The following is a 15,296-nucleotide window of genomic DNA, read 5'->3' on the forward strand; positions in this document are numbered from 1 at the left end:
CAGGGCCAGTGATCAATAAACACTTATCTTGACTCAGGAGAACTTACATCAACCGTCTGACTTTTTAAATAGGCAAGCATTAAAAAGCAGCCTCACTCCAGGGTTGGTAGTTTGGACAATCTGAAACACTGGTTGTTTCCATGTGTTCATTACCTGCAGTAATTCAAGATCAGAACTGCAGAAAGAGTAGGATGTATGCCCATGAAGGATTGCATGAGTTGGATTTCTTGGGCTCTCTAGAAGCATGGAGCCTGTAGGACTGTGGCAAAGAAGGCAGAATTGGCAATGCAGGCAGGGTAAGGAAAAGGCATGACAAAAATGTAGTCACCAAATATCATTAAACTCACTGACCTGTCCAAAAACCTCATTGTACCAGTTTGCCTGTTTTGCTCCAGCTCTCCAAGAATTTTCACTAACACAAATGAAAAGTCCTTTTCATTTCTTACAAATTTTCATGCATTTCCTTCAGAAAAAATACTTGAGATGACAGAAAACCAGATTAAAAAAAGAATAAGCATCATCATGACCTCAGTTTGATACTAAAGCTAAACAGCATATTTTAGTATATACTCAAGTCTATTAAGCTCTTTTTCTTCAAAAAGTATAGAAGTTTCTCACTAGTGCTGGTAAGAAACAAAAAGTAAAAATAAATAAAATAGCACAAACAGGTATGGTCAATCTATAGTTTAATTGAAAGCCTACTAAACCCAATACAGAATAAGCTAAACACTGATTTGCTAAAAACCCTCACAGATGAAAAACCCCAGGAACCAAGAGGTAACGATCTACATTACCACATGTCTTAAGGTTACTTCCTATGTGTATTTTTGTGCCCAAAATAGGAAGGACTGGGTGCACCCCAGATGAAAGCTTGTTCAACAGACAGGCCTCATGCTGCCCCAACAGGATTCTCTATTGGCCCTTTCAAATGTCATTGAAAGAGAAAGAATTTCATCTGCCTCTGGATGAACTCACAGTGACAATACCTAAAATGCAGGAAAAAAACCCTGATGGAGATTCCCTAAGAGTTTATCCCTAGGTGTAGAATGGAAGGAGTGTAGAAGATTGTAGTTTTTTTACTGTTTTTACATAATTTATAACACTTTAAACACCAGTCTCATAAATATAATATGAACACTTTACACATGCCAAGCAATTAAAAGCTTTCCCCAAAAACTTGTAGGTCTTCTCAGAACCACTGGCAGCATCTGTTTACAGCATCTCTTTTTAGTCAGTAACCACTTAATTTAGTCAGATCTACAAGTAATTTTCTTCAAACAACATCTTAATATTAAAAAAACTTGTAACAACAAAAAGATGCCTATAAGCATATCAGTTTGCCTTAAAGTGATTACAGTCAGCATGAAAAAGAAGATTGTCTGTGGTTTAAGATTTGTTGCTTGTGTCCCCACCCCCAGTGCAGATCATCTTTAAATAAAAAGTGCAAATGGGATTTGGGGACTGGATGGACTGATTTGCCTACTGTTTGTCTTCAGTTGCTTATTCTGTAGCCATCTCACATCAACTGTCCTGTCATACTTTGGATTAGCTACACCAAAATTTAAAATAAGGCTCACTGAAGAAAAGGAAGAAATGACATCTAACTTCCAGACTCCTCCTAACACAATCTCCCACAAAAGTGCTCATTTCCCTTTTTACCAAAAAAACCTCCCAAAACCTTGATTACAAAACTACAAAAACATTTCAGTTCTACCATCCATGTAGTCACTTTCCAATCAAGCAAGGCCAAAAAAAGTGATGATGGATTCCCTTTGAATGCAAGAGACACTGCACGCTGTGGAAGCCAGCAGGCTGCCCTGATGACTGCAGTCTTTTCTGCACGCGTACGGGTGTCAGATGAGCCAGTCCCTTTTTTGGGGACCTTGGGTGTATGAACACCAGCAGATAAAGATCTAAGACTGATAATATAAACCCAACATGAACTATTAACTTCCAAGACCACCTACTGTATAAACAAGTTTGATTTTCTAAGGGGTCAGTCAACAGCAGCTGCGCTTTGTCACCGATGGCTGTCGTCGAAGTTTGAAGCCCTTCCCACTGGACGGGGGGTTGGTGTCAGTGGATGGAATTCTGCGACCTACAAGGAGGCAGGAAAAAGAAATTTATAGGAAATGTTATACTTGAAACTAATTCTAAGCATCCGGTGTATGCTCTTTTGTATGTATACAAAAATGTGTCTTCAATTAGCTGTAGGTCACTAGGGAAGACATTCCTGCCCAGCATGATGGCAGCAACAGTCTGTGTTATGTCTGTAAGAGGGACGGCTGCACAAAAAGACAGCAGAGGCAGTTTGAAGTCAATTTAGCAACAGTTACACTTCAGGCTCATCTAGATCTGGACAGCTGAGCTGTAAAAGCACTTGGAGAATACTTTGCAGGATGCAATACCATCTGGAATAGCTTGAGAACAACCATCTTGACCTGTATTTCCACAGATCACCTGCATCAGGCTTAGCAAAGGAGTGCTTGTAGAGAGAGCTGCTTTAGTCATCTCATCAGTCTTTAAAATGGACTGTTCCTGGTTGAGCATTCTCTTCTGAGGAGGATTTATGATTTCCTCCCCTCCCCCATAGTTTATTCAAGATCAATTTTAGAGAGCAACTATTAAGTCAGTAAATAAGGAAGCTAACCTACAGCACATATTTTTTACAACAGCTTCAATACATTCAACTGATTCTTTAAGACCCAATTTTTTTTCTTGATGTTTCTGTAGTTAGACCCCTTTTCACGAACAGGATGACATACCTGCACATTGGTGCTGCTACCAAATAATATTGTATAGAATTCACTTTGGAATACTGTCTGCTTTTTATTAACGCACATAAAAAGTATCATTGTTGACCTCACCACAAATGGGACAGAAAAGATTTGCAATTTAATATGAAAAACCCCAAGGTACCACAAACATACTTGTGGAAAATCTACATGCAGTAGTTGCTATTCCCCGTGCAGTAATCTGACATTTATGAATTCTTGTATTTTTAAAAACACACTGTTTTAGCCTAAGTACAAGCACTAAGAGTGAGAACTTAACTTCTTTTCTCAGATGTATAACGTCTGGGTCTTCCTCATGCCATTTCCTTTCCCTTCCATAACTTTGGAAGTACTAATTGAAACATTCAATAACAGACATGGTATGATGACACTGACTTCTGACATGAGTACCCTATTTGCTATTCACCCAGCAGCATCACAGTAGGCTGAGAATCTCTAGAAGGAATATTTAGAGGTCATTAGGTGACCAGAAAATCATTCAGCTCATTTTGCAGTTTGTAGTCATGTCAGATTAACAAATTTAAGTCAGTATATTCTCACCCAAATAGCACAAAAGGTAACACAGAAATCAAATTTCTACTTGAACTTCTTGCAGAAGAAAGTACATTAACTGTTCAAATACTTACTAATTTCTATAAAGAGTTCATTAATGTTTATTGCATTTTTCGCACTTGTCTCAACAAATATTGCATGAATGGAATCTGCATAGTCTTTAGCATCTTTTTCCATGACTTCTCTGGAAAAAAAAAAGCAAAGAAAAATTCATGAATGCAGAAGAATCCCATTACTCAAAACCTTAAGGGACAGATTAAGTTTTTAAGTGTCTCCTATAATGACTATTTTACCTGTTTGGCATCACAGCGCTCCCTCATGCTGAAGCTGCTGCTCATTCTTTACTCTGTGCTGTCTCCCTGCCTTGAGGTTCGAGCATAGTCATGAACTACCCAAGGCCTTAATCCATCTGACAACATTACAGTGGTTTTGTCTTGAGTGCTCTAAGCTTAGTTCTACAATCAATCCTTCTGAGGTGTGTTATTCACCCCCCCAGCTTTAGATGTCCTGAGAAGATCCTAAAGCATTATTTCCAATGATCCTGTGCATTTCTTATGACTGTTAACAAAACCAAAGCATCTTCCAACACTGCACAAATCATCAGCACAGCATTTACTTTGTGTGAAGACGTAGCTATAAAAGAGGAATAATTTTATACTGAGCATACAGAAGTGTAAAAGTTATTCTGCACCCCAAAGAAGGCAAGTTGAAGATTTTGTATCTTTCCTTAAAAAAAATGAAAAATACAAACCCTAGCAGCTGTAGGGAGATCTGGACTTTATGTTGTATCACTTTACATACAATTTCTACAATACACAGGCTACTTTCAGTAATGAGGGACTTTAGAATATCAAGAGCATGGACTTTGATCAGCGACTCAAATACTGCCTCTGACTAAAGTACAAGGAATCTTCCTCATTAGCTTGAATAGAAATGTTTACACTTACGATGCCAGCTGAGCATGTGAGACTGAATTCTGGTCTAAGTAATTTTACACTGTATTTCCTTCAAAAGACATGCTACTTCTAACAAAAGTTATTAGACCTCACTAGATAACTTCTAGGTATTAACAATTTGTAAAACCATACTCAGAACCACCTTTGCCGTGGTTCTTTAAACATGTAACCAGCTGCCTCCTTTGAGACACCAGCTGTGGTGCCTTTTGCAGTGAAACCTAAACCCAAGAAGTTTACACACACCTCCTTTCTGAATTTTGGCTTATTTAACCAGAGCATCAATAAAAAAGGCCTTCTTTTGTTTTTAGTACATGCCTTCCTGAAAGTTTGGCTGTTCATAAAGTTTCTCAAGAGCTTTTCCCGCTCCCTGCAACTATTTTGGCCACAGCCAATTCCACCCCAATATTTAAGCAGGGAAGGAAGGCACCTGAACAAGCAAGTCAGAAAAACCTACACAATGCTTTCCAACAGGCTTGGTGTTTTTCCTAGCAAAATGAGGTGCTACAGACTGACAGGGGCACTTCTTGTAAAGTGAGGTAAACAGCTTCTATTACACTATAGTTTCACAGGCAGTTTAGGTTTGTGTAACTTGGCACTGCCACCAGAAAAGGTAATCCTGTCTCCCCGTAAACTGCTCATTCCTAACCCTGCTATCCCCACACCGTTATGCCAGCAAGTGTTCATGGTGTGAGAAAGATAAGTATACTTGGATCAGTTGTTTTTTTTTTTTTTTTTTTTTTTTTTTTTTAAAGGGGTTAGTTTTAATTTGGATCCATTTTACAGCCCAGTTTACTGCCCAATCACACGTATACTCACATCAGCACAGGGGAGGAAGTGGATGAGACCATCCAAGGGCAGACTAACTGCATCTTTGAACAGCAGAAACAGCATAAACCCCATGTCCTCTGACAGCCCAAACCCCTTATGAAACTACAACACTAGAGCAGAACAGCTTAGATTGTTCTATACCTTTCAGCTGCTCTAAAATCTTGAAATATTTAACACTAGGGCTTCAGGAAAACCCTCAAAACTGACAAGAGTTATTTACCTGACATCATTAAGATCACACTTATTTCCTGCAATAGCTACAACAATGTTGGGAGGTCCATGCTGGCGAAGCTCTTTAACCCAGTTCTTTAATGTTGAGAAAGTTTCCTAATATGGAAAAAAAAAAAAAAGAAAGAAGACGGAAGGAATTAAGAGTCAGAACTGGCCCATGACACAAACAGAAAACCCCAGAAATCGTAATGCTGGGCCAAGATCAAGCTTCTTACCTCTTTTGTGATGTCATACACTATAATGGCTGCTGCTGACCCTCGGTAATACATCGGGGCTAAAGCACGAAACTGGAAGAAAGACACCAGACAACATAAACCTGATCTTCCACCAAACTCCAGAATCTCACTGTCATTACTGTTACTATTGAAAAAAGTGAAAACCAAGATCACAGCAGTGGAAAACTTTCCTTTACAGTCACAACTGGTCTGTGCAGTAGAGCACACAATCTCCCAGGAAGGCATTGTTCTCCAAAGGCCGGGCAGTAAATCGTGCGGGGCTCAGCAGCTCACCTACTGCAAACAGCACAAAGGCAAGCCTGATCTTATTTTGCCTAGATTAGAACCTCTCACTTAACAGACTGTCTACACAAACATGCATGTGCTCAACTTTAAACACCAAACAAGGGCAAAAATGCAGGAAGAAGCAAGGTCAACTTTGACCAAGACAAAAATGTCAAGAAAACTACCATATATTAATGTTGATCTGAAATGTTCAGAAGCTGCTGTCAACCTCTAGCCCCATGGATCAGTCATCAGTCTTAAATGCTAGAAATGCTGATTTCTTCATGATTTAACTTATGGCTTTAAGGATTTTGCTTCAATTTTCCCCTCAAATTTAGAAGCATGTTTAAAATTAAAAAATGCAAAAGCCCATAACTATGTGCCCTGTTGCAAGCAGAGCTTTAAGGAATACACTAGATAAAAGGCTGCAGTAATTTTCTTGTGATTTTCAGAATTAAATCTACTGCAGGTCTGTTTGCTTGGTAGGGCCTGCACCTTTGTGTGGACAGAGCCTTATGAATCCAGGTCTAAAAAAAGTGATAAAGTCCATGATCAAGTTGCATCAAAAATATCAATGTAGCATTCTTAAGAACAGTGGGATATTCTGCCAATTTAAAAAAAGCCAAGACAACTAATCTTGCAACCAGAATTCTCCATCAAAGTGCAGAGTGAACTGCATGTATTGGTTCCATGTAAGCATATATGATTTAGAGCTTTTGTGCATCTTATTACTCAGGGTAAAAATAATGAATTGGATACAGTTTTTCATAAAGGCTTATTCATTTCTAATAAAATACCAATTTCCTTTTGCTTAGTACTGTTCAACTGAGAGCAATATAATAAATCATAAAAATCTTGCTATAAAGCAGAATTCCAGACCATTTACATTTGGCTCTCAAATTCTATTTTGAAAATAGGATTTTGAACACAAAGTTCAGAATATAAAAATATTTAATAGTGGGAAAGGGAAACATGGGCAGGCACTCAGTTCACATTGGGATATAATCCCTCTCTTCCTTCTAAGTACTAATATAAAGGGAAATATATTTGGTAAACCACCACTTGGACTGGTTGCAACCTGGCCTTTTGATTATTTCACTATTTACATTGGGAATAAACCAACTTTCACTTGCTGATTTTGTATTACTCTCATTTCCTGTCTACTAACACTTAGATACTTTTTTCCACCTAAGAGCAGTCGGCAGATAAAATATATTAATGAAACAGATGTTACCAGAAACACTGGATTTTCCTTTTCCAATTTTTCCAAAGACTTCAGCTTGTCCCCCAGCCTCCAATTTGTGTTTTGACAGAATTATTAAGACAACATATTGTAATTATGCAAGGAAACTCAAAACTGTTAGGTAAGAAGGCAAAAATCCTCATTACTGTAAGTGACCTCCTATGAATTTAACTCAGTGGAGAAGAAATGAGAGAAGAAATAAGGTTTGTGTGTGTAAATGAGGTGTGTGAAGCGACTTGGTGCACATTTCCACCTCTGGAACGAGGCTATCCAGCCACCCTGAAGCCATGGAGAGCAAGGGGGTACCCAGAGCAGTGCAGCACTATTTGCAGCTGGGCTTTTGAAATGGGAATCAGCAAACTCTCCTCAAGAAGCCAAGACTATGAATTCCGTGCATTCCACATCATAACTCAGCAGAGACATTTCAGTTCCAAGAACGGTGTGGACATTTTTGGTGTTCCAGATGTATTCCATGGAGGGAATTCCTTCCATAATTCATTGTCAGATACGTTGCATGACCAGAAAACTGTGCTACAGATTTCAGGGCCAGGCAGGTATACAACCCATTAGTGACAGCAGTGATAGTGCTGTCCTGCTCTGGAAAAAAAAATCCTTGCTCACACTTCACTGATTTCCTCGGTTATACTGGGGTCTCAAGTGACTTCTCTCAGACATGGAATATAAATTTCACAGGTATCACAGCTCCTGGGTCAGAGTCCTGGAAAGACATCTTTATTGAAATCAAAAAAGGAAAGGTATCATGCAACTTATATGGAAGAAAATTAAAGAGGTATCACTGAGAGTCTAAAAATAGACCAGGAACATGCTGGTCACGTACAGAGATGCTTCCTCAGATTAGATGTGCTGAATCCAAATTACAGGGTCCTCCCATTGCTTACACAGTTAAAGTGAACAGGATGGAATGCTAAAATGTAATGGATGTTTCCTGCCAGATAGTGGCAGGCATGTTTATAAAGCTTTCCATTTAAGAGTACCAACCTCTAAAAATTCATACTCTACCTCTCAGAATATCACTTTGCAGCATTAACATTCCAGAATGGGCTATGATGTTCACTTAAGACAAACTATTTACAGCAAATGCTGACTGGCTGCTAGGAATGGAAGGGCTCAGGGTATTTTTGATAACACAGATACTATTGGACATATTCCTGGGAAACATCCCTGACAATTTCAGTTTGCTTTACATAGTGCTGTTGGAAGGAAATAAATTGTCATTCAAAATCTACAGCACTAAATCAAAATACAAATATACTTGAGTTACTTCTAGACATCAAAGCTATTACCAAGCCAAAAACCTGGCAACTCAGTTCCACCAGGAATCCTAAAGGTCAAGTGCCTGTGGATAGGGAGGACTGAGGTTTTACAAGGTGTTTGTTTTGTTGGTTTGTTTTTTTATTTGGGCTGTTTCTCAAGCCAATCCTGAAAAGTAGTACAGCTGTATTTGCCAGTTGTTATCCTAAAGTAATAACCCAACCTTTGTCACGGTTACCTCACATCCTAAATAAACTCATCATGAGTAACTGGCAGTTGCCAGTAGTTCACTTGCAGTCAAGAAACAGCAAGAGTAAGCACTGTTAATACGGCTACTGTAATTTCTACCACTGTTAGTAGTAATATATAAGCAAACAAATTCTCTAGCAAAGTCTTCCTTTTAAATTCCAAGTAAAAATCATGCAAATTAATTAGCTGAGATCTCATCTGACTAGTCATTTTCTTCAAAGCTTTTGTTGCCTCCCCTCAGAACGATGCATGCTGCAGAGATCAAAACCCCAAACTAACCAAATTAAAATTTAAATTTCAAAGTCGATTCCTTGACATAGCTTCTAACACCATCAGATTTGATTAGTAAAACTTTACAAAAGAATACAAAAAGCAGCTATCACCTATGACACTGCTTGAAACTCTGCTTTGGAAAGCTTAAATCTACATCCTACTCACATTTATAACCCTAACAGTGAAGCTAACAGAATGTGTTAGCAGTTGTATATTTTTCCAGAATCAAGGCCTTACTTGTACTATGAAACATGGTAATTCATTTCACTTTGATTCTTGTGGTGCTGCACTGGCTGCAAATATTGCAATTGAACGTTTAAAACTCAACTAGAAATGGTACTAGAGAGAGCTGCTGGCTTCCCCCCACACCAGCCTTGTTTTCTTTGGAAAGACCACTCCCTTTCAGTGAATCTAAACCCAGTCTATTGTTCCATCAACTCCTAAGTATAGGAGTTGATGAAACAATAGATAAGGCAATCTTACAGATAAGGTAATCTTCCTTACCTTTCTACTTCAACCATGACAACAGTGAAAAATAAAAACATATCTACAGCACCCACATCCAAAAGGAACCTGCATAGAAACAAGTGTTCTAACACGTTTGTAAAACCAGATCACTTTGTGACTTTCAGGGGCAGAGTTAAAAAGCAACCCAAGCTGTGGCTCAAACTTTCCCCATAGATAATGACTTTACTTACCCGCTCCTGTCCAGCTGTATCCCAAATCAGGAATTTATGCAGCTCATTTTGATACTGTACAGTCTTGGTCATAAAGGAGGCTCTGAAAAAAAATGCACAGTTCATGCTTTTTGAGAATATAAATACCTGCTTAGAACATTCATTACCACCTTGTAAAAAGGTTCACATTCCAATAAAAGTGCTTCCCCCACACATAAACACATGAACTGATGAAGAGTTTCAGATATAAAGGCTGAAATGGAGAGGATGACATTTCCTTTCAGACACTGAAATTCAACTAACAAAACACATCATAAATGATAAGTTTTAATTGTTTATAAGCTTTAGATAAAAAATATAGGATGTATGACCAAAAAACCCAGAAAGGTCAGCCTTTTAGCAACATCCTTCCTCACAACAATCACTTCAATGCACACTGGAAACTTCTGGGGCGAAAGAGGTCAAATCCTTCCCTTTGTATCAGCTTTTTCTATCTCTGTATTAACATTCAGGTAAGTGCTGGTAAATCCATACTTGGGAATAAAACAGGAGATGGATATCACTATTGGTAGGTGTTAACAGGACAAAGAAATCAATAGAGTAACTTGCTTGTTGTCTGCACTCTGTACAGCTTCCAGATCCTGTCTGGCATTACATATTTTAGTTTGCAGAGGCTCTTGGACTTCCAGAGGACAGAAAAAAAAAAAGAAAGAAAGAAAAAAAATCTCTCCTATGCTTCTCCCATTGCCCAAATTCTAGATGTTTTATAGTTAAATATTGCAAAGTACTTTTGTGGTTTATTTGATGTGCTTTAGCTGAATGAATGTATTTCCCACAAGAACATGAATTCAGTGACCTACTCTTTTACAAGAGGGAGTTCTTTGCTGTATCTCTTACCTGCAGGAATATTTTTCACTAGAAAAACCACACACTGAATTCAAATCCTTGTACAGCTGGAACTATAGGTGACATAATTGTTTTAAGCACATGAGATCCTACACTGTGAACTTGAATACCTTTTGTGTGATTAAGTCCTGTCACTTGAAAATATTGCAGAGCTTCAAGTTTGTTCTTCTGTCAGTTTTGACAGGATTCTGAAGGCACCGGATCTTCTTATAGTACCCCAAACTTGCTGTACAGTCAGACTCAGACAGCAAGAGTCTTTCAGCATGATCAACAACATTAAATACCTGAGCCCAGGACGCTGAACTTCAGTTTATCTTGGGGCTTAAGAACCACTTAATGATGTCCCTGACACTTTTGTAGCGAACGTAACTGCAGTCTTCGGACATGTTTCAATGCTATAAGAGGACAATTAGCTAGCTACATTAAAGAAAGGGAAAGGGAGAGGCTACACAATGTTTCAACTGTTAAGAAGTAACCTTCTCGCCATTCCTTAAGCCCAGATCATTTGCCAGATAGTGTGCCAAACTCCAAAGTTAATTAGTGTTTTAAGAAGCCAGATATAAAGTTGCAACACCCCTAAAAAGGAAGAGCCTAGATGCAATGCATTTCAACATCATTTACTAGCTGATGTACTTCTGCAACAAGTAAGGAAAAACAAAGTGATAGGAGTATCTCTTGTAAAGCACAGCAGAGACTTTCACTTCCTTAAGACTGCTGCATCAAATCTGAATTCTCTTGCCAGTATGGAAACTGTTTCCTAAATCATAGATTCTCACTGAATTTATCTTACGTGGTTCTATAAACCAAAACATCCCTACACAGTCAATTTGAACGGAACAGTTGTGTTTCTGTAATTCACATCACAACTAAACCACCCCAAGTAGTACCTAGCAAGAGCTTAAATGTTTCTCGAAATTCTTTGACAATTAAGTCAACAAAACCTTTCAAACTGGAGTTATCCTTGATGACTTTTAGTAGGAATAATGTCTTTATTACTAGGAGTAATGTTTTGTTACTAAATTTCCCAGCTGCTTCTCCCAGCCAAGTAGGTACTATAACTACATGAACAAGATGCACCTGAAAGCAGTTTGATATTCCTTTTTGATGCTATAAGGAAAGACTAGATATTCTGCAGTACCTAGAGGTATATGCTGGTTAAATGTGCCCTCACCATCCTGAGAGAAGAAAAACTGCACAATTCTGACAGGACTTCTGCAGCTGCCCATATCAGAACCTGAGCAATGAACACTGAGAACAACAAAGTGTGATTGCTCAGCTAATTCTAAGAGGAATGAAAACAGGACAGGAAGCAAGATCATATCTCATGAACTCAAAGACCCAGGAATAAAGTTTAAACATTCTCAGCTTTAGTTGTGCAAGATGCTCAAAGCTCTTCTAATTTTTACTTTGTTCTTTCCACCTACTAGTCTAAATGAGGAAATAAATGCAAGGTATAAAAAAAAGTCAAAATTAATTTGCTTAAAATTTTGGGACTGCGTATCTTATTGGCCCTTCACACAACCCCTGCATTTGGGCAAGTCTTGATTCATTTATACCACTACAGCAAACTACCAAAATACCAAGTCCCCAGACCAGTGAATGATTTTGTTAAGACTGTTAAGAGATAGATTTTTAGTCTGTCACTTCAAGCAACTATAATGATCTCAGTACTGTCAATAAACCTCTGTTACCAGGGAAATCTAAACAAAAACACACTTCTTACAGAATGTCTTGCGGTTCAATGTCAGTATTTATACCCAAAAAAAGAGGGGGGTGTAAGGGAAAAGAGAGAGATCACGGGGACCCCAATTTTTCAGAAGGACAGGATGAGACACAGCTGATCTTTATCGGGAGGACCTTTTTTGGCTAAAGCTGTAGCAGAGCCCGTGTGACACCTGAGACAGGAAATTGTACTGACACCCCCACACACCTCTTGGCATCAAGCAAAGTCTGTCCTCCCATAAGCCAAAAATTGCTTCTGATCAAAGCAGCCCAAAAGACACTTGCTAAGCAAAATAAAAAGACAGAAAAAGAAATAAAAAGATCCAACCACTCTAATTCCTGATGCTTGCCTTTCCCTCTATCCATTCAAAGATTTGAGATCAATAATGTTGCTGCTCTGAGGCTCAACTTTCAAATATTCCCCTTACCTATGAGACCAACTGCAAAAACAGTTTCATCAGTTAGATTTGTGTGCATTGCATACAGATGTGTAACACTTTAACTAACTAATAGCGAGACCTACCTGAATTAGTATGTTAACCACTCTCAAGAACCTAGGAGACTTATTGTACTTGAGCCTTAAAAAAATAAAATTAGAAACCGTGGAGTTGCATAATAGCTAGATGTTGAAATTTAAGGGTTGTGCTTGAGAAAAGCATGCTGTCTCTTTAGCAGATGCATCCGTAGTATTCACTGTTAGCTTAGCTTAACAATACAAAATGGGTCCAGACCTTACAAATGAAAATGGAAGCTACAGGAGTGCCAGGAACACTCCTACGTGTCCTGAGGTAGCTCATGAGCTTAATTAAGGCAGCAGTCATATTTATTACCACACTTAGCTGCCACACACGAAGAATTCTCAAGTGATCTATTCAGGTAATTTCATTTTATTCTTGCATAAATCACATTTACTTCATTTATTTTCTTACCCTATTGTTGGGTTGATGTTGGGATCAAAGCTATCTTCAACAAATCTCCATACGATACTTGATTTGCCCACACCAGTGTCCTAAAAAAGACCAGAAGCAGTTGAAAGTGGTATTAGTACCTATAAATAGATAATTCTTTTTGTCTCCAAACCCTGCAGTACACTGTAGTGAATAACACATTCCTGCAGAGAATCTCAGAGAAGTTGTGAAATACTTCAGGTACTATACTAATTTAGCAGAAAAATGAAAGGTCTGTGACAAGTTACAGTTTTCTAAACAAAATTGTTAAGTTTTTTTTTGAAGCACCACAAAAATCTGCATTCACACTTACTATAGCTCAAACTTTGGGGTTTTTTACAAAGCTATGCATACCTTGCTATGGAACAGCAATGGGAAAAGACCACTTTTGGTAAAATATACAACAATGGAGCATGGCTTGCCAGGATAGAGGACCAGAGCAGCACATGAAATTATACAAGTGTGACACACACATTCAACCTCTGACTAATGCTGTCCCACCCTGCTTAATGAAAGACTTGAAATTTCTTCTGTGACGCACCTGAAACGTGTTACTAATGCAACCTATAGTGCTAAAAATTGTGGAAGAGGAAACAGAACATGAAAATACTGGATTGTGTATATTTTTGCACCACTGACTCCATGGTTAAGACGAAAAAGATATATAGAAGTCACATTTAGAAGTGAAACAAACTCTTAGCAGTATAACACTTCTCAGTAGAAGCTGGACATTTGAAATGGTATTTAAGACGTGCAAAGACAAACTTTTTGCTTTACATTTCCTGAGTCATTAAAACTTTAAGGAATAAACCCCTGAGGAATTGCTTCACTGAAAATGAAGTTTTACATCATACATGCTTTTTTTTTTTTTTTAAAATCTCCTGAATATGGCAGTAATTTGGGTACATATATGACTGTTTGTCCTGCCAAGCTGCTTTCCTCTCGAGGAAAAGCACATTATCATAGCTCTGTATTTTATACTGTTTGCAGTCTCATTAATCAGAGGAAATCTCAAAAAGAGAAACACAGATGTGGTTCCTGGCTCAAAGAGTTCGAGGACAAGTTTTCCTGGGTGCTTATTCTCCTTTTCTTCCACAACAAAAGGTTTCTCAGGCCAGGTGAACACAAACAGTAGTTACCCCAAATACCTTTATAACACGAAGGGCACACAAGCAGATAATCTTCCCCTCTGAAGGGCAATGTGGCCATTTAGAAGCAGAAAACAACTCTGAACAACAGAGGGTTTCGATGAAGGTGGTGACACCTTGACCTGTTCAATGTGGGGCTCTCAGATCAAACCAAGCCAACACGCAGCTTCATACCCTTCAATTTTTAAACTTCTGCTTCACTTTGCTCCATGTGTCCTCCCTTCCACCGCCTGCAAGACTTTCAAGCCTACATATGTTCTTACAATACAAGTTCAGGCCCCTCCCTCTCTCCCACCAGTTTGATTTCAGGTGCTTCTATTTATTTTGTGAACTCCAAGCCCGAAACAGCCTAGGAGGAAGAGGGAGTACACATTTGGCATTCCTGCTTCCTCTCTTATTCTTTTTTAAAAGGAGAACAGGGCAAAAAAGGAGCGATATTGACCCCTGGCAGACGCCTCCCCCGCGGAGGGGAAGGCGCGTCCGACCGGTCCCCAAGAGGGACGGGGCGAGGGCCACCCCGCGCTCGGGGAGAGCTCGCCACGCTCGGCGTCTCTCCGGGCTCCGACAGAGGCTCTCCAGGCTCTGCTAGAAGCTTTACGCCATCACCACAGCTCTGACAGAGGCTCTCCGCCATCACCACAGAGGCTTCCCGGAGCTCTGACAAGAAGCTCCCCGCCACCACAGAGCCTGTCCAGCCGGCCCCTCATTCCTCTCCCACTCTCCCTCCCGTTGCCCACTACTTACCCCCAGAAGGCAAACTTTCAGTTCCCTCAGAGCCATGGCCGGGCGAGCAGCGCCTTCAGCGAGTGCCTGAGACGCGGCCCAGCACGATCATCGCCGTCCCCGCGGCAGCCGCCCCCCGCCCGTCCCGGTTACCCGCACACCGCGCTCCTCCTCAGGCTGCGCGGACGCGCCGCCATCTTGGGCGGCCGCCGGAATCCCCGCCCGCGCCCCCCGCTCGCTGTTGTCCCCCTCGGGTGCTGAGGGACCGCTCGAC

At 39.7% G+C, this 15,296-nt stretch overlaps 1 protein-coding gene across 1 annotated transcript; it reads right to left on the reverse strand.

Annotated features, from left to right (window-relative positions):
• Positions 1 to 669: 669 nt before the first annotated feature.
• Positions 670 to 15,181, reverse strand: RAB22A (RAB22A, member RAS oncogene family). The gene is made up of 7 exons (XM_048321800.1): positions 15,044 to 15,181; positions 13,134 to 13,213; positions 9,598 to 9,679; positions 5,578 to 5,649; positions 5,352 to 5,458; positions 3,422 to 3,531; positions 670 to 2,098 (listed from the first exon to the last, which is right to left on the reverse strand). Exons 1-7 carry the CDS (start codon positions 15,077 to 15,079, stop codon positions 2,001 to 2,003), a joined length of 585 nt encoding a protein of 194 aa, XP_048177757.1. The 5' UTR covers positions 15,080 to 15,181; the 3' UTR covers positions 670 to 2,000.
• Positions 15,182 to 15,296: the final 115 nt, after the last annotated feature.

This window comes from Corvus hawaiiensis, chromosome 17 (assembly GCF_020740725.1).
Source record: "Corvus hawaiiensis isolate bCorHaw1 chromosome 17, bCorHaw1.pri.cur, whole genome shotgun sequence".
NCBI classification, from domain to species: domain Eukaryota; kingdom Metazoa; phylum Chordata; class Aves; order Passeriformes; family Corvidae; genus Corvus; species Corvus hawaiiensis.

Excerpts from the sequence above, each read along its gene's own strand:
- RAB22A (XM_048321800.1), bottom strand. The coding sequence starts at position 15,079 with ATGGCTCTGAGGGAACTGAAAGTTTGCCTTCTGGGG. Across the intron at positions 5,650-9,597 it reads ATACAGCTGGACAGGAGCGG|TTTCGTGCTTTAGCCCCGAT; the intron begins GTAAGTAAAGTC and ends TCTTTCTTCCAG. Across the intron at positions 3,532-5,351 it reads TGTGATCTTAATGATGTCAG|AGAAGTCATGGAAAAAGATG; the intron begins GTAAATAACTCT and ends TTTTTTTTCCAG.